This window comes from Nerophis ophidion, unplaced genomic scaffold (genome assembly GCF_033978795.1).
Source record: "Nerophis ophidion isolate RoL-2023_Sa unplaced genomic scaffold, RoL_Noph_v1.0 HiC_scaffold_131, whole genome shotgun sequence".
Lineage (NCBI taxonomy): Eukaryota > Metazoa > Chordata > Actinopteri > Syngnathiformes > Syngnathidae > Nerophis > Nerophis ophidion.
Genome location: NW_026907053.1, coordinates 236,180 through 256,887, shown reverse-complemented (window position 1 = coordinate 256,887; position 20,708 = coordinate 236,180). Strand labels below are relative to the sequence as shown.

General features: G+C 39.7%; 1 protein-coding gene across 1 annotated transcript; it reads right to left on the bottom strand.

Annotated features, from left to right (window-relative positions):
* Nucleotides 1-5,276: 5,276 nt before the first annotated feature.
* LOC133547591 (gastrula zinc finger protein 5-1-like) lies at nucleotides 5,277-17,822 on the bottom strand. Its single transcript, XM_061893201.1, has 2 exons — nucleotides 17,451-17,822; nucleotides 5,277-9,089 (listed from the first exon to the last, which is right to left on the bottom strand). Exons 1-2 carry the CDS (start codon nucleotides 17,575-17,577, stop codon nucleotides 7,969-7,971), a joined length of 1,248 nt encoding a protein of 415 aa, XP_061749185.1. The 5' UTR covers nucleotides 17,578-17,822; the 3' UTR covers nucleotides 5,277-7,968.
* Nucleotides 17,823-20,708: the final 2,886 nt, after the last annotated feature.

Here is a 20,708-nt window from a genome sequence, read left to right as displayed (position 1 = left end):
GTGTGGGAAAAATCACAAGACTACTTCATCTCTACAGAAGTGTTTCATGAGGGGTTCCCTCAATCATCAGGAGATTTTAATGGAAGCATTCACATACAATGGTTTATATAGGGCACAGAGTGGGTGGGTACAGGCAGGCGTAGGGGCGTGGTGATTGGCTCATGTGTTACCTAGGAGGTGTTTCCGTCTGGGGCGGCACGTTGAAATGATTTCACTGCGCTTGTTGAGGGATGACAGATATGGATGATATATGATAAACAGTTTCTCTTTTAAGCATAGGTTGCATCTTTTATTACCACTGTTGTAAGGTGTGCTGGATGCAAGAATTTGCCATGTTGTTGAATATTCAACATTATTGTCTTTGAGGTTCCAAATGTGCTTGCTGAGTTCTGTAGAATTCCGCAAAGTCTGGTTTCTAAAGGAGGCCTTGTGAATATTCCATCTGGTTTCAAACGCTCCTTCGGTTAATCCTACGTACGTGTCGAATGTGTTAATGTCCTTGCGTGTTACCTTTGCTTGGTAAACCACTGATGTTTGTAAGCACCCTCCGTTGAGAGGGCAATCAGGTTTCTTGCGACAGTTACATTCCTAGGAATGTAACTGTTGCAAGAAACCTGATTATTAACTTATTATTATTGCGCTCTATCACGGTATCGAGCACTATCCTCTGGATAATCCAATCAAGATATATATATATATATATATATATATATATATATATATATTTATATAAACATACATATACACACATATCATATATATATATATATATATAAACATACATATACACACATATCATATATATATATATATATATAAACATACATATACACACATATCATATATATATATATATATATTTATATGTATATATATATAACATATGTATGAGGCATAGTAAGTATCACATATTAAATATAGAACAACTTCAAAATGCAAAAATAGTTTCCTAACTAATTCCCTAATCTGCTGGATTGTCAAAAAAGTGTTGTTGGGAGCCTTTGGAGAGTTTGATAGTTGCTCAATAGATGAGAAAGGCTTCAAAGACAGCTTTTCGAGCACTGTACATCGTGGAGAGCAGGGTCGTCTCAGCTTGGCCGTCGCGTCACTGTAGTCACTGTAGTCACTGTAGTCCCTGTAGTCACTGTAATCACTGTAGTCACTGTAGTCACTGTAGTCACTGTAATCACTTTAATCACTGTAGTCACTGTAATCACTGTAGTCACTGTAGTCACTGAAATCACTTTAATCACTGTAGTCACTGCAATCGCTGTAGTCACTGTAATCACTGCAATCACTGTAGTCACTGTAGTCACTGTAATCACTGTAGTCACTGTAGTCACTGTAGTCACTGTATTCAAAGGTAATCACTGTAGTCACTGTCACTGCAGTCACTGTAATCACTGTAGTCACTGTAATCACTGTAATCACTGTAGTCACAGTAGTCACTGTGGCCACTGTGATCACTGTAATCACTGTAGTCACTGTAGTCACTGTAATCACTGTAGTCACTGTAATCGCTTTAATCACTGTAGTCACTGTAGTCACTCTAGTCAGTCTAGTCACTGTAGTCACTGTAGTCACTGTAGTCACTGTAATCACTGTAGTCACTGCAGTCACTGTAGTCACTGTAATCACTGTAGTCACTGTAGTCACTGTAATCATTGCAGTCACTGTAGTCACTGTAGTCACTGTAATCACTGTAGTCACTGTAGTCACTGCAGTCACTGTAGTCACTGTAATCACTGTAGTCACTGTAGTCACTGCAGTCACTGTAATCACTGTAGTCACTGTAATCGCTGTAGTCGCTGTAGTCACTGTAGTCACTGTAGTCACTGTAATCACTGTAGTCACTGTAGTCACTGTAGTCACTGCAATCACTGTAGTCGCTGTAATCACTGTAGTCACTGTAAACACTGTAGTCACTGTAGTCGTTGTAGTCACTGTAGTCACTGTAATCACTGTAGTCACTGTAGTCACTGTAATCACTGTAGTCACTGTAGTCACTGTGGTCACTGTAGTCACTGTAATCACTGTAGTCACTGTAGTCACTGTAGTCACTGTAGTCCGGGGCAAAGCCAACGGAGTTCCCGGAGAGCTGAAGAGGATGTTTTTCTAGCCTGGTTCAGGATGCGGTCCTTTTCCATGTACCGTAGACACCTGACAATCATGGTCCTGGGACGGGCAGATTGGAGCGATGGGCCCTCATGAGCTCCGGAGGACGAGCAGCCAAGGCAGGGAACCACTTGGGGATGTTGGCGGGCAGGTAAGACAGCGTGTTATTTCCTTCTTCGCCTTCCTTCATGTCAATTATTCTAATGCTTCTGTCCTCCAGATCTGTCATTTTTTTCTCAATCTGTGTGAGCCTTCTGGTGAACTTGAGCATAGTGTCCTCATTGCTATGGACTGGTGTTTCAATAGAAGACACTTCATTGCGGACAGTTTCTATGTCGGCAGCGTGCTTGGATAAAGTATCTTGAATTGACCCAAGTTGATCCTCCAATCGCTGGAATCGCTTTTGGGATCTAACCTCAGCGTCATTGAAACATTTCCTGAGTAGAGTCTCAAGGTAGGCCTCAGTGACGACGGATGTTTGAGACGAGGACGATCCTGATTCCATTGTTGCCTTTTCATTGAAATTTGTAGCATGTGTGCGAAAAATGAGGAAAGTGTTGTTCATAAAAGAAAAAAAAAAGTTATGGCAGAAATCCAAGTAGCTTAGAGTTTTTTTTAGAGCATGCACAGGGGAGCTTCAGTTTTCAACTTGCTCTACTCCGCCATCTATTAAATATTCCAAATATCATTTTCTTCTTATTAGTCAAATATCAAATGAGTAAACATTTGAAAGCAATAAGTAAACAAACCTGTTTTGTGTAACACAACTTGATGTTTCGTGAAAACAGCGTCCAGTAGTTGATTGTTCTCCTCTTTTGTTCTAGAAAGTTCCGCCTGGTATTCTGCTATCATTCTTTCTAACACTACAAATATTTCTTCAACGGCAGCAGTTAGTCGCTGATCCACCAACGCTCTCAACATTTGTAATGTAGACATTTTCACACAATCACAACACTTTACTCTCACACTTGATCTCTACTTAGCGATGTGTTGATAACTTCTGTGTCTTCTGTTAGCAGCTAACAAGCTAAGCTAACTAGCGAGCTAAGCTAACTAACAAGCAAAGATAGCACGAGAAGCGGCACAGTGCTTCTAGCGCATCCAGACGACTTTATCCTCTACTAAAGAATCAAATATGTATTTTATAGGCCATAAATATTTCAAACGGGAGAACAAATAATAAGACTGACTTATTAGCGTCCTGCTCACGTCTTTCTGTGTCGATGTGCTTTCACGACAGTTAGCACACTTGACGTTAAAAGGCAGTACTGCTCTGCTTCTTCTTCTTTTCTGCTTTAAGAGTGCCACCTTCTGATATGGAGTGTGGACCGAGATTGAACCCTACTCTATAATATTTTATTTTATACAAGCTATCGGCCTATAATTACCTGCCACTTTCGGGTCTTTTCCTGGTTTGCATATTGGAATTATTACAGCTTCTTTCCACTCAGCTGCTCATTTTCCTCTTCATATATCCTGTACAGTTTATTACATACACTCCTCTCATTTGCTGTAATTTGTTTCCTAATGACACAGCCCACATAAGCTGCTGTGTGATTCCCCCACAGTTACAACACTTCATCTGTCCATGACTTCCACATTGTCCATATTCCTGCTCCCCTCCACACCTTCCACATCTCATCTTGGCATGACACACACTACTATGTGCCCAGAGTGTTGGCACTTGAAACAACGTACTGGGGGTGGCATGGAAGTTCTAACCTAAAAGCTTAAAAACCCTACCATGATTCTTTCCGGGAGGACTTCCTGGACAAACTGCACTAGCACAGATTCACTCTCCGTCTTTTCTCCGTTTCTAAATGCCATTAATCTCTTCATCATTGTGACAGTTCCCCCTTTCATTTCTCTTTTCAAATCTTCTAAATGTTCTCCTCTTGGGATTCCTGTCACCACTCCTCTTGCCCCCTTTCATTCTCCCACTTCCATTATTTCCTTTAGTATCTTATTGCACAGCTTTTGCAATCGCATTGCTTTGTACTTTTACTCTCCATTTTTACATTTAATCAAACGACTTCCGTCCTTTAGCACTTTGGCCATCTCCACCTCTCCAATGTCCTTCTTTCATCTCTTAACCAGTGTCATCAAATTAATATCTTTCATGTCTTGATCTGACTTCAATGTATATATAATCTTGCAATTATCTACATAATCTGTTTCCTCCTTTCTACTCTCTTAGCGCTCTACTTTCCTTCATGACCTCCTCTCCCCTTCTTTCCTCTCTCCCCTCTAGTCCTATCCATGTCCATACCTTCCTCATACATCAGCTCACTATCTCCTTCCATCTCTTTTTAAGCAGCTACCAGAAATCCATCGCTGGATAATGGAGAGGTTTTGTGAAATAATAATTAAAAAAAGAATCACCTAAAAGCAAAAATAAAAATGAACTAAATCTCCTCTGTTCTGTACATCATTGTCCAAGTGACATTATATTGTCATCTTCCTCTTTATGCCATTTCCTCAAGGTGACAGAAAAACATGATACAACCTGCCTATCATGTGATTCTACCATGTTGGCAAAATACAAACACACAATATATTGACATATATAACACATAAAACATGGAATTAGAAGTGAACAGTACCCATCCCTACCAGCAAGTGTTGTTGTACTGGAAACTAATTTACAAACACAACTTCATCACACACAATACTCCACTATGGAATTGTTCTTATATTAAAATGAGAAACAAATCCATCTTTGAACAGCAATGGTTTGAAAAAGGTATTTGGTCACTGATGCAATTATTGACTGATAAAAGTGTTTTATTATTTGAAGATTTCATTAACTACGACCTGCAAATAAAAATAATTACAAAAATTAAGAAGGCTTTCATTCAAAATATTTGAATTACAGTATGTCATTTTTTCAACTATTTACTATGAATTCTTTACTGTATTTTCTCTGGAACAAAACAATACTCATAACTTCATTTAATTTTTAAGATGTTGTTTTGCAATTGGATACAACACTTGTTCGTTCTGTGATAGGGAAACACAATAAACAGTTCATTTTAAGAATGTATGCAAAGTAAATCTCTGTGGGATGATGTACAATATTGGCTTTTGCCTGACACTCCAAACTTTGACTGATATTGATGTTGTTTTGGGGATGTTAAAAAAGAGAAAAAACAAAAAACACATTTTTAAACACAATACTGGATTTATTTGATGTATCCACAAATGTAAGATTTTTAAAACAAAGCCATCTTTCCACAAAAAAACATATGCTGTTTTCTCTCACTTTTATACTGCATAAAGGCCTGGGGACATACATATAAAATAATCACAACACAACCATCATGATTCAGAGTAATAACGATAATTAACAAAATAGATTATAGAGACCCATCAAATGATTCACAAAATCACACATTTTAAAAGTGAATAAAAGACAACTGTTCAAATGATGTATAAAGTAAATAATAATATGCTTCCTGAAGTGGTCCAGAAGATGTTTCAGATGTGAACCAGAACATACAGTCAAGAAAATAAGTATTTGAACACCCTGCTATTTTGCAAGTTCCTCCACTTAGAAATCATTGAGGGGTCTAAAATGTTCATGGTAGTTGCATGTCCACTGTATGACAGATAACCTAAAAAGAAAAATCCAGAAATCACAATCTATGATTTTTTAACAATTTATTTGTGTATTACAGCTGAAAATAAGTATTTGAACACCTGTCTATCAGCTAAAATTCTGACCCTCAAAGACATGTTAGTCCGCCTTTAAAAGTCCTCCTCCACTCCACTGTATTATCCTGAATCAGATGCACCTGTGTGATGTCGTTAGCTGCATAAAGACACCTGTCCACCCCATACGATCAGAAAGACCCACACATTCAGCATGGCTAAGAGCAAAGAGCTGTCCAAAGACACCAGACACAATAGTGTACAACTCCACAAAGATGGAAAGGGCTCTGGAGAAATTGCCAAGTAGCTTGGTGATAAAAGGTCCACTGTTGGAGCAATCATTAGAAAATGGAAGAAGCTAAACATGACGCTCAATCTCAATCAGAGTGGAGCCCCGTGCAAGATATCACCTGGTGGGGTCTCAATGATGCCAAGAAAGGTGAGGAATCAGCCCAGGACTACACGGCAGGACTTGGTCAATGACCTGAAATGAGCTGGGACCACTGTGTTGGATCCATTGTGGATTGAACTTTCACAGTATCATGTTAGACCCGCTCGACATCCATTGCTTTCCTCCTCTCTAAGGTTCTCATAATCATTATTGTCACAGACGTCCCACTGGATCATTATTGTCACCGATGTCCCACTGGGTGTGAGTTTTCCTTGCCCTTATGTGGGCCTACCGAGGATGTCGTGGTGGTTTGTGCAGCCCTTTGAGACACTAGTGATTTAGGGCTATATAAGTAAACATTGATTGATTGATTGACTGTTTCCATGGTGACTGTTGGTAATACACTAAGACGTCATGGTTTGAAATCATGCATGGCACGGAAGGTTCCCTGCTTAAACCAAAACATGTTAAGGCCCGTCTTAAGTTTGCCGATGACCATTTGGATCATCCAGAGGATTAATGGGAGAAAGTTTTGTGGACAGATGAGACCCAAATTGACCTTTTTGGTCATAATTCCACTATGTGTGTTTGGAGGAAGAAGAATGATGCGTACCATCCCAAGATCACCATCCCTACTGTGAAGCATGGGGGTGGTAGCATCATGCTTTGGGGGTGTTTTTCTGCTCATGGAACAGGACGACTGTACTGTATTAAGGAGAGGATGACTGCAGCCATGTATTGTGAGATTTTGGCCAAAAATCTCCTTCCCTCAGTCAGATCATTGAAGATGAGTCGTGGCTGGATCTTCCAACATGACAATGACCCAAAGCACACAGCCAGGAAAACAAAGAAGGGGCTCATTAAGAACCATATCAAGGTTCCGGGGTGTCCTAGCCAGTCTCCAGACCTAAATCCAATTAAAAATCTTTGGAGGGAGCTGAAAGTCTGTGTTACTCAGCGACAACCCAGAAACCTGACTGATCTAGAGAAGACCTGAGTGGAGGAGTGGGCCAAAATCCCTCCTGCAGTCTGTACAAACCTGCTGAAGAACTACAGGAAATGTTTGACCTCTGTAATTGCAAACAAAGGCTAATCTACCAAATATTAATGTTGGTGTTCAAATACTTATTTTCAGCTGTATCACACGAATAAATTGTTCAAAAATCATAGGTTTTGATTTCTGGAATTTTCTTTTTAGGTTATCTGTCATACAGTGGACATGCACCTACTGTGAAATTTTCAGACCCCTCAATGATTTCTAAGTGGGAGAACTAGCAAAATAGCAGGGTGTTCAAATACTTATCTTCACTGTATATATATATATATATATATATATATATATATATATATATATATATATGTGTGTGTGTGCACAAAATGTTTATTGCATGTAAAATATGTCTTTTATTGTTTACTCTCACCTTTTTACTCAAATTGTTCTGTCCATTTTTTAATATAAGTACACAATGTTGCATATTAATGCATTTACTTGACTGAAAAAAGCAGTAATATAAAATATCTAATCTATAAATGTAGACATGTATTAAACAGATTGTTAGACAAACAACAATGTCACACATGTTATATGTGCTGATGTTGTTAGAAAGTCAAAATGAAAGTCTGGACAGTTTATTTCAAATCCTGCAGTTTCATTTGCTGCTGCTGTTCTCACCAGCACACTTGTGTTTCTTACACTGCTACTTAGAAGACAATCTTTCACCACACACACTGCAACTCAACACTTTCTCTCCTGGGTGTCTTCTCATGTGTGCTACAAGCTTTGATCGTCAACAAAAGCTTCTGTTGCAGATTCAACAGGAATGCAATTTTTCACCAGTGTGTGTTCTCATGTGTGTTTTCAAACTACTACTTTGTGTAAATCCTTTACCACAGATTGAACAAGAAAAAGGTTTTTCACCAGTGTGTGTCCTCATGTGTCTTTTCAAATGTTGACTTTGTGTAAAACCTTTACCACAGGTTGAACAGGAAAAAGGCTTTTCACCAGTGTGTGTTCTCATGTGTCTTTTCAAATTGTTACTGTCTGCCAAACCTTTACCACAGGTTGAACAAACAAAAGGTCTTTCTCCAGTGTGTGTCCTCATGTGTTTTTTCAAATTGCGACTTTCTACAAAACCTTCACTACAGATTGTACAGGAAAAAGTTTTTTCACCAGTGTGTGTTCTCATGTGTACTTTCAAATTCTGACGTTGTGTAAAACCTTTACTACAGAGTGAACAAGAAAAAGGTTTTTCTCCAGTGTGTGATCTTATGTGTAATTTCAGAGAACTATGGTATTTAAAGGTTTTGTGACAGTGAGAAGATGTGAAGTGAGTGTTGTCAGTGTGACATGTCTTATCATCTTTAGAGTCTTCATCATCAGTGTCAGGAGAGTGTGACGTTGTGTCCTCACTATCTGATAGTGGAGCTAAGAGCTTGTCTGCTTGTGATCCTCCACAGTGGTCTCCATCAGCTTCTGTTGTCATGTGTTGTGTTGAGCTGCTGCTTGGAGGCTCCCCCCCTCCCCTCTCCTCACTTTCACCTTTCACCTCATCATCTTCACTCTTCACAGGGACACCAGTCACTGGGAACTCCTCCAACCATTTAGGCTGACTGATGCCCTTTTCCTCCTCTTCCTCTTTAATCTGCGGCGGCTCTTGGTCCTCCTCTTCCTCTTTAAAGTTGGGGGTCAGTGAGTCCTCCTCTTCCTTTTTGATGTGTAAGTTCAGTGGGTCCTCCGCTTGCCCTTTAATGTGAAGGGTCAGTTTAACATTATGGGTCTGTGGCTTCTCGTCTTCCTCTTTAATGTGGGGGGGCTGTGGCTCCTCTCCTCCCTCTTTGATGTGTTGGGAATGTGGTACCCCTTCTTCCTTGTGTATGTGGGGGTACTGTGGTTCCACCTCCTGCTCACGAGGAAGATGTTCTTCATCGAGGTCTGCGGGACAGGAGAAAACAAACATTCTTCAGAAAAGTCCAGTTTTGCTCAGTCACATGAGACAATGTCCTGCACCAACATATGATCTCACAATCTCATCAGTTTCCCCTCACAGCAATCAGGGTACTTCCAGCTGACACATGAAGAAGACTTTCAGGGGAATGTCTTCCCAGGCCAACATCCAATCCATCTTATTCATATAAAAACTTCCTAAAAGTCATTCCTGCAATCCTTAATGGTAGACGCCATACGTGAAAGTGTGCTGTTCTCCCTCTGAATAAGTCATACACACACAGGAAAAAATGTACCACATGCCAGCCTCCACACAGTAGTACTAGTGCTGAGCTCCCCCTGCTGGTGGACAATAATTAGTCATTTTCACATTCATCTTTAGAGACATGTCTGTTATAAAAGAAGCATGAGCACAGTCAACATCTTGGCCAAGAAAGATGACATCTGTTTTGCTTTCATTTAGATAGTGTCACCACAGTTAAACTGGGAAGAAGTAATCAGATTACTGACTACACCTTCAAAAGATAACTTGTTTACCTTATGAATGATAGTAATAATGGATTATATTAATTTAGTGCGTTTCTAGACACTCAAATTGGGTTAGAGTGAGAATTGAAAAGGCATCATTCATGCAGTCCACACATTCAATCAAAATCAGAATCAGACATACCGTATTTCCTTGAATTGCCGCCGGGTATATAGTATGCGCCTGCCTAGAATTACTGCTGGGTCTAACTCGTTTCGCAAACTAATTAGCGCGTGCTTAGCATTACCGCCGGCTCAGGATGAACCCCGAGTCAAACTCGTTTCGCTAAATAATTAGCATATGCCTAGAATTTCCGCCGGGTCAAACTCGTCACGTCACGAGTGACACTTCACCTGTCATCATTTTCAAAATGGAGGACACTGATTTCAATAATTTGAAATCGCATCAAGGGAAAAAGATTAAGCGCTATTCAGTAGGATTTAAGGTCCAAGCTGTTGAAGATGCTAAAAAGAACAGTAAGCAGCTATGTTTTATTAATATACCGTAGCTGCGTGTGTCAAATATGAGTCATTAAATGACTCCCGCCTCTTGGTGGTAGAGGGCGCTAGTGATCCTTCTTGCGACTACTCGGCTGAAGAAGAAGTGACAACAAGCAGCAAGAGTGAGCAGCGTGTGTTTATTTTTTTCTCTTGCTTGCACTTTTAACATGGAGGATTACATATATCTAAAATAAAACAATTTTCAAAACTGGACTTTCAATCGAAGCAGGAGGTGATAAAGGAAGATCTCCATCGAGACAGAGAGACTTTGAACCTGAAGAAAGATAAGGAAGACTTCTATAAACAAGTTATCGATGCTTTTGATCAGAAGGAGCTGTGCATGGACTTCATTTATAAGTAAAGGTAAGACCATAATAACGTGTTTTTTTAAATTAAATGTGCTTTTCATGATGGTATCCTTACATCACACTCAAATTTTTAAGCGCAGGACTAATTTTACCGCATGTCTTTGGTAAGTGCTGGAGTGAGAAGAGGTTTTATAATAATTACCGCATGCTTGCCTTTACCACATCCCTTTGGTAAATGCCGGAGTGAGAAGAGGTTTTAAATTAATTAGCGCCCCGGCGGCAATTCAAGGAAATACTGTACTTTATTAATCTCCAAGGGAAAGTTACATTTTTCAGCAATATGGTAAGCTACATTTAATAATAATAATAACAATAATAATAATAAGTAGATGAGGCAATTTTTCAAGGAATTGCGTGTGAATGCTCCAATGCTGATATTGAACTGAATTGCTGACAGAATGTAGTGTGAATGTAAGAATAGTTTGAATGTTAAAATGGTTTAAATCAGGGGTCTCAAACATGCGGCCCGTGAGACGTTATTATGCGGCCCGCACTTTGATATGACAATTTAATGTTGGTGCGGCCCGCGAGTTTAATATGAATGGCGTTTGACAGAGTCATACTTGCCAACATCCCAAATTTTCCCGGGAGACCCCTGAATTTCAGGGCATCAATTTTCTCAAAGCCCCTGTAGATTTGTACCAGATCAAAAATATTCAGGGAGTGCCATAAGGGTGCTGCCTTTAGCGCCCCCTACATCATGAACTGACAGCGTGCAAGCCTAGTTGTATGTTGCATCTGGCCATGAAATATCTATGTGTGTTATTGCAAGATATATTTGATCAACAGCTACACACGTCACACTAAGGGTGGCCGTAAGAAAAACTTTAAGACTGTTACAAATATGTGCCAGATTGTGAACCCACACCAAACAAGAATGACAAACACATTTCGGGAGAACATCTGCATCATAACACAACATAAACACAACAGAACAATTACCCAGAATCCCATGCAGACCCAACTCTTCCGGGCTACAATATACACACCACCGCTACCACCAACCCCCTACCCTCCCTACTTGCGTCGGTTGAGGTGTTGTATATTGTAGCCCGGGAGAGTAAGGGCTGCATTTGTGTTAGTGTGCGGAAATTTTCCCAAAATGTGTTTGTCATTCTTGTTTGGTGTCGGTTCACAGTGTCGCGCATATTTGTAACAGTGTTAAAGTTGTTTATACAGCCACCCTCAGTGTGACCTGTATGGCTGTTGAACAAGTACGTCTTGCAGCCACGTACGTTGTTCTGCACAAGATTCATACAACATGTTGTGGAGCCGGCATGTTGGTTGTGTGATATAAAAGCGTGCGCGATGACATGTAGTGGAGCAGTAGTCCTCTTTTAGGGGGTGCGCAAACCCCTGAAAGGTACTTGAAGGTATGCCAAGGGACAAGTGAGATTTATTAAAAACATTCTAAAAAAAAACAGCAATTCATAAATCCTTTATAAATATGTTTGTTGAATAATACTTCAATGAAATATGAATGTAAGTTTATAAACTGAAAAAATAATTTAAAAAATCCAACATTCAGTGTTGACAGCTAGACTTTTTGTGGACATGTTCCATAAATATTGATGTTAAAGTTTTTTTGTTTTTTTTTGTGAAGAAATATTTAGAAGTAAGTTGATGAATCCAGATGGATCTCTATTACAATCCCCAAAGAGGACACTTTAAGTTGATGATTACTTCTATGTGTAGAAATCTTGATTTATAATTAAATCACTTGTTTACTTTTCAACAAGTTTTTTTATTTATGTTTATATCTTTTTTTCCAAATATTTCAAGAAAGACCACTACAAATGAGCAATATTTTGCACTGTTATACAATTGAATAAATCAGACACTGATGACATAGTGCTGTATTTTACTTCTTTATCTCTTTTTTTTCAACCAAAAATGCATGGCTCTGATTAGGGGGTACTTGAATTAGAAAAATGTTCACAGGGGGTACATCACTGAAAAAATGTTGAGAACCAATGTTGTAGAGGACGTTAAAGGCAGTGCAGTCACGGCAGCCCTTAATAATGTCGGCCGGGTGAAAATTGGTAAAAACTGGGGAGAATGGTTGCACCGGTAGATTGTCGGGAGGTGCACTGAAATTCAGGAGTCTCCCGGAAAAATGGTGAGGATTGGCAAGTATGTTGCTAGGGCGGGAAAGCCATTCATAGAAAGTGAATTCATTAAAAAGCGCATGTTACATTTTTTAAGAAATCTTTTCTTGCGGCCCAGCCTCACCCAGTTTCTGCATCCAGTGGCCCCCATGTAGATTGAGTTTCAGACCCCTGGTTTAAATGGTGAAGAGTTTGAATTTAAAGGAAAATTGAAATTTGGTTTGGAACTTGAGAAAGTGTTAGTTTGAATGTCCAGGATGAGTGGAATGAGTTGATGTTGGAATGGTTTGAATAGGTTGAAAAATGTGGGGATGGTGCAACTTGGACAAATGTTACTCAGGTGGGTGTACGCATGTGTGGAAGGTACGTAGACACAGAAAACTTCCCCACAAGCATGTTTGTGTGATTGACAGAAATATTTCAAGTCAATGTCCAGAGGTATTAAAACATTAGTCAATCAATCAGACAAACGGTCAATGAACTTTGCAGTCATGGATACACTGTGTGTTTATTTTCTCCGGCTGCGGCTCTCGAACTGCATACAAAAGGCCTTCTTTTGTTCGTTTGGTCTGAAAGCGTAAAAAAGCGCTGCCTCAATATGGCACAAATAAAGCTGGTCTGGGGGCCCAAACGTTGCCATTCTTTTGTGAGTGTAGTCCTTATGTGACATCATCACGTCACCTTCATGAGGAAGCTGAGCTTGTTTCATACACGACTCCCCTCAGCCGTCTCCACTCCAACACGCATGAGCAGCTAACTTGGCTAACATTAGCATGTCTGGTGATGCACCACACGTGACCTACGGTGGCCTAGGATGGACAAACCAGACAATTCTCACAAGACCACAACTCTTCTTCTCTCACCTTCCCAAAGTAATAATCTAGTCAATAATCACTGAACTCAACAAAAAAAATAAAGCATATTATTTCAACAATGACTTACGGAGTCACAGAATTGGCTAATAAAACAAAATCTACTGTTCACTGCACAATATTAGGGAAATTGACACAAATATAAGAGAAATGTTGTCATTCTTAGAAGAAGCAACATTTGTTAGAGAAAATAATGCCTTGCCGGTAAGGTCTATTCCGGTGTACTGGAGAGGAGGCTACGACAAATAGCCGAACCTCGGATTCAGGAGGAACAGTGTGGTTTTCGTCCCGGTCGTGGAACTGTGGACCAGCTATACTCTCAGCAGAGTCCTTGAGGGTACATGGGAGTTTGCCCAACCAGTCTACATGTGCTTTGTGGACTCGGACAAGGCACAGAGAGTCTTATTGTGGCGGTCCGCTCCTTGTATGATCAGTGTCAGAGCTTGGTCCGCATCGCCGGCAGTAAGTCAGACACCTTTCCAGTGAGGCTTGGACTCCGTCAAGGCTGCACTTTGTTACCGATTCTGTTCGTAACTTTTATGGATAGAATTTTTATGCGCAGTCAGGGCGTTGAGGGGATGTGGTTTGGTGGCTGCAGGATTAAGTCTCTGCTTTTTGCAGATAATGTGGTCCTGGTGGGTTCATCTGGCCAATATATTCAGCTCTCACTGGATCAGTTTCAGTAGAGTGTGAAGCGACTGGGATGGAAATCAGCACCTCCAAGTCCGAGTCCATGGTTCTCACCCGGAAATGGGTGGATTGCCAATATCCGGCTTGGGGAGGAGATCTTGCTTCAAGTGGAGGAGTTCAAGTACCTCTGAGTTTTGTTCACGAGTGAGGGAAGAGTGGATCGTGAGATCAACAGGCGGATCGGTGCGGCGTCTTCAGTAATGCGGACACTTTATCGATCCGTTTTGATGAAGAAGGAGCTGAGCCGGAAGGCAAAGCTCTCAATTTATTGTTCAATCTACGTTCCCATCCTCACCTATGGTCATGAGCTTTGGGTTATGACCGAAGGACAAGATCACGGGTACAAGCTGCCGAAATGAGCTTCTTCCGCCGGGTGGCGGGGCTCTCCCTTAGAGATAGGGTGAGAAGCTCTGTCATCCGGGAGGAACTCAAAGTAAAGCTGCTGCTCCTCCACATGGAGAGGAGCCAGATGAGTTGGTTCGGGCCACGGGGAAGACCCAGGACACATAGTGAAGACTATGTCTTCCGGCTGGCCTGGGAATGCCTCGAGATCCCCCGGGAGGAACTGGACGAAGTGGCTGGGGAGAGGGAAGTCTGGGTTTCTCTGCTTAGGCTGCTGACCCCACGACCCGACCTCGGATAAGCAGAAGAAGATGGATGGATGGAAAATGTGTTCTGGACCACTCATTCATCCTTTAAACACACAATTGTCCCGTCCTTTAGGCGGTCATTTGGAATAGCAACTAAGCTACGAAGCTAAAACTGGCAAGGAAAATCCATACACCTGCAACACATCTCATCTGCTTGTGTTGTTGTGAACGACATCATCAATGTTGGAATAATGTACAAACCGGACTGCAGTCGCAACTTTCGCATCTACACATCAAGCTGAGAACAGCAACACACTTCCCCCTTCAGAATAATAGGTCTGACTGCGCTAACAAAATAAAGGTTAAAAAAAAAAAAAGCACCTTACACAAGCATAATGTACTTATTGATGCATTTACACAATTATTATGCTTTGACCCAAAGTACGGGTCAAAATTGTTCAAAGATTTATTGCACAAATAAATGTGAGCGACTCTGCATTTAATCAAGAAACTGGAAAGAAAATAACATTTGCCCTGGTGCCCTTCTAACTTGCCTTGGTGCCCTAAAATATGAGCCCTCCTTTAAGGCAACACTTGTCTTGACCTTAAAGGGGAACATTATCACAATTTCAAAAGGCTTAAAACCAATAAAAATCAGTCCCCAGTGGCTTGTTTTATTCTTTGAAGTTTTTTTTTCCAAAATGTTACCCGTCCCGGAATATCCTTAAAAAAAGCTTTAAAGTGCCTTATTTTAGCTATCTTCGAAGCCACTGTCCATTTTCCTGTGACGTCATCCAGTGCTGCCAATACAAACAACATGGCGGTTACCACAGCAAGATATAGCGACATTAGCTCGGATTCAGACTCGGATTTCAACGGTTTAAGCGATTCCACGGATTACACATGTATTGAAACGGATAGAGTATGGAGGCAGATAGCGAAAACTAAATTGAATAACAAACTGAAGCTATTGAGCGAATAACTATTGACGCTATTCGGCCATGTTTGCCTTAGCGCCGCCGGTAAAATGTGCAGACCAACGATCGGAAGTTTCGCATCTTGTGAAACTGGATCAACTTAAACCCGTCGATTGGTAAGTGTTTGTTTGGCATTAAATGTGGGTGGAGGGAAACGCTGGATTTAAAAATAGTTTCAATTGTACATACAGCTAGCTTAAATAGCATGTTAACATCGATTAGCTGGCAGTCACGATGCGACCAAATAAGTCTGATTAGCACATAAGTCAACAACATCAACAAAACTCACCTTTGTGATTTCGTTGACTTCATCGTTGCAAATGCATCTGCAGGTTATCCATACATCTCTGTGCCATGTCTGCCTTAGCATCGCCGGTAAAATGTGCAGACACTGCGGCACATTCAATGGGGGTCTGGCGGCCGATTTCTTGCCACTTTCGCATCTTTGGGCCAGTGGTGCAACTTGAATCCCTCCCTGTTAGTGTTGTTACACCCTCCGACAACACACCGACAAGGCATGAAAAAACGGAAAATAACAGAGCGGAGACGCTGTGTTTGTAATGTGTTTGAGAAAATGAAAATGGCGGCTTCATTACCTAGGTGACGTCACATTCTGACGTCATCGCTCCTGAAGCGATAAACTGAAAGGCGTTTAACTCGCCAAAATGTACCCATTTAGAGTTCGGAAATCGGTTAAAAAAATATACGGTCTTTTTTCTGCAACATCAAAGTATATATTGACGCTTACATGGGTCTGCTGATAAGGTTCCCCTTTAAAAAGGAAACATTTGAGGCATGTCGATGATGTGCTTTTTTCCTATCCATCCATCCATTTTCTACCGCTTTTCCCTTTTGTTTTCCCTTTTGGACTTACAGGTGGGCAGAAGAGGGGATACACCCTGGAAATTTCCATTCAACCTTTACATTATTTATTCAAATCGTATCCTAATTAAAAATGTATCCTCCAGTTTGTGGCTATTGTAAGGCATATTTCCAAAGGATATGCATTTTTACAGGATGTTTTAGAGATAGCGATTAAAAAATGACTTCTTGGTATATTACATTGATCAACTCATTCTTATTTAGGGGGCTTAGTGAGCGGAATAGAGGTGATCCCATTGACTCCATTGATAAATCTAGGATAGTTAAGATTTTGCTGACGTTTCTTTAGAACTTAGAATTCATAAAAAATAAAAAACAAAACATGTTAATGTCTAACATAAGGTTTGTGAACAATAGGCACAGTTAAAAGAAAAAAACAGATCCCCTTTGATATGTTTTCTACATCCTGTGAACGGGTTGATGCTGTGGTGAAAGTGGGAAAATAAATGCATGTCGGGAAAATGCAAATTTCAGCAGAAATGGTTTTGAAACGTTTTAAAACCTGGTTAAAGATACACATGCCTTTCTGGCATGTGTATGTTGTAAAATGATGGTAGAATTAGCTTTATTATTTGTGTCATGCCCCCGGCCCAACTCTGACTTGTTCCACCACTGAAAGTTTGTAGTACAAATGGACTGGGATATGTAACTCATCTTTAGTAGTTACATTCCACAGAACACAGACAACCACGTGGTTGCAAGACCACGTTGCAAGTAGCAGACGGAATGCATCATCCTCACAAGACAACACAACTTCTTATACACAATATATTAAGCATAGTGTTATTCATCAAATATAAAGTTAGTAAAGATGTGAGAGTAAAAAGTAAACAAACCTGTTCTGTGTAACACAACTTGATGATGTTTCTTATAATAAACGTCCAGTAGTTGATGTTGTCGCTCGTCCTCCTCTTTTGTTGGACAAAGTTCCTCCTCATACTTTGCTATCCTTCTTTCGCACATTTTCACACAATCACAACACTTTACTCTCACACTTGATCTCTACTTAGCGATGTGTTGATAATGTCCTCGTCTCTTTGTTAGCAGCTAACAAGCTAAGCTAACTAGCGAGCTAAGCTAACTAACAAGCAAAGATAGCACGAGAAGCGGCACAGTGCTTCTAGCGCATCCAGACCACTTTATCCTTAACTAAAGAATCAACGATGTATTTTATAGGCCGTAAATATTTCAAACTGGAGAACAAATAATAAGAGTGACTTATTAGTCCTACTTGCGGCTTTCTGCGTCGATGTGCTTTCACGACAGTTGGCACACTTCCGCTGCCTTCCGTTCACGCCGGAAGCTGGGAATGACGTCACAGCCGAGGGGACGAAGAGGCAAAATATTGCCTGCCGTTACTGTTACCATGCTTTTCTTTCCTGTAATATTTATTTGAATAACAATGTGATATAAAAGAGTGTCTTATTTTTTTTAAAATAAATTCAAAGTATATCAAACAAAGCTTTAATGATGGGGTTCAGTGGCGCCCCCGTGCGACATTTATTGCAATGACAAGAGTGAAAGTGCTAGAAATTGTAGCGATATTACTGCCTGAATTATTTAAATTTACCCTTCCACGTGTTTTTATTGTTGTTCCCTACACCTCATTCCTACTTGCTCATTTCATCCAAAATACTCTCATTTATTTATTTTCATTTCTATTGAGGCTCTTCTCTTTTCAACAACATCAATCAGTGAATAGTTTGCATCTTCATTTGTTGCTCAGACTTTTAACGAGTCAAACTTGTTCAAGTTGTCTCACTTTAACAGCAACATACATCAAACTTTTTACTTCAGCGTTTCCGGAATCGTTGGTTTCACTTTTGAATAATAAAATAACAATAATTAATCCAGGAAGCAATGAGTAGTATCAGTTATGAGATGCGATGTACATCAGAATAATTTAATGTACACAAACATCACTCTATTGGCGGGAATTATTCCGATATAACGGATATAATTGACCCCAAAGGGACAAGCGGTAGAAAATATTAATATAAAATAAGAGTGCACAGATCCAGTTACAATAAAAGAAAGGAAAAATCGAAAGAGAGGGAAAAAAAGTTCTCAAACTGATAACATGAAAGATGAACTCTTAAGTCTAAAAAGTGACTTTAGCGGCAAATAGCTGTCTCGTCAGCTGATGCGCGTGCTCGTAACCTCAGCGACCTGGCAACCAACCAAACCCCATTAAAAAAATAAAAAAATAAAATAAAATAATATTTTTTGGTAAAGCACATCCGAACCCCCTATTCACCTTGGCAACCCCAGGTAAAATATAGTTCAGCCAGTCTGTTTATATGATCACCCCATCTATTCACGTTCACGCGCAGAAAGAGCGCCGCGCGCTCCCGTCTCACCAGCTGGTGCGCGAGCCCGATAATTAGAGAGCTGCGTCTAATCAAGGAAAGCATAAGTCAGAAGACGCCACCGCAGCGCAGAGTGGGAGAAGGTTTGCTATCCTTGACGATAACCCACAGTTGTGACAAAAGCAAAAGCTGAACGGACAGCCGGTAAGATTACGCTTTATTACCCAAAAATATGTAAAACTATTGACAAAATACTGGTTGACTTTATTTGGAAAAACAAAATTCAGTATATAAATAAATCAGTTATAATGAACAATTACAATCAGGGTGGTCTAAACTTTCTTGACTTCACTACACTAAACAACACCTTTAAAATTAATTGGATAAGACACTACCTGAAAGACCCTACCTCAATTTGGAACTTTATTTCTCATCATGTATTCTCTAACCTTGGAGGCCTAACATTTTTGCTATTGTGTAATTCTAACATTGATAGGATTCCTGTTGCACTCTCAAACTTCCACAAACAAGCCCTTCTAGCATGCTCTCTTTTATACAAGCACAATAATTTCTCACCTACCAAATATATCATCTGGAACAATAAAGACATATGTTACAAAAGGAAATCTCTTTTCCTCAACAATTGGTTTAACAATAACATTATTTTAGTGAGTCAGCTTTTCAATAAGGAAGGTCAACTTTTTAATTACCAAGAATTTCTCAACCATTTTAAGATACCTGTGACTCCCAAACAATTTTCCATTGTATTTGATGCCATTCCAACAGGTGTTATTATGTTGTACATTCCAACACCTGTTATTATGTTGTACATTCCAACAGTTGTTATTATGTTGTACATTCCAACAGGTGTTATTATGTTGTACATCCCAACAGGTGTTATTATGTTGTACATTCCAACAGGTATTATTATGTTGTACAGGGCTTACACACCTCCTCTTTCTGCTGTAAAAATTGTGAATGATCCACTTGACACTCCTGTGGGGAAACTTTGCTTTGATAAAAAAAAAAAAAAAAAAGAAAAATCCGCAGCTTATTCCGAAATGATTGTGTGTCTGTCTCCTATGTAATTTCCCTCTGGAATAATGTTGTAAATGACATCTGTTGGACCAAAACGTGGTCCCTTCCTAACAGGTATTTACTTCCCAACAAAGTCAAAGAGATATCATTTAAAATCATTCCTGGTTATTACCCTGTAAAGACTGTGATGGTTAAATAGAAGAAGGACATTGATGTTATGTAACATGCACCCAGAGACTGTTAACCACTTGTTTTATACTTGTGAAAACACTCCATCACTATGGCAGGCATCTGTCGCTTCATCCTGGACAATATTTATGACAAATTTGTGCTTTGCTTTAAAGATGTGATTTTTGGTTTTACACTTTATGAACAGAAATTTGAAAAGGAATTCTACCTTTGCAACCTCATTATTTTATTGGCTAAGTTTTATATTCATAAATGTAAGTTTCTTAATACCCGTCCTATCTTTTGTGCCTTTAAAAAAGATTTTGAACTTTACATTAAAACACTCTCTACCTCTAACAACAAAAAAGCTGTGAAAATGATGATTCTGTGTTCCAAATTTAAGTTATTTAATGAATCTGAATGAACCTATGGCTTTGCACTTTGTTTATTATATATATATATATATTTGTTTGTATTCTATTTTTGTTATTTTGAATTTACAACCCCCTGGCACTGTTTTGTGCTGTTTTCATAATGTTTTATAATGCTTTATATTGTTGTTTGGCTTACTGTTTGTAA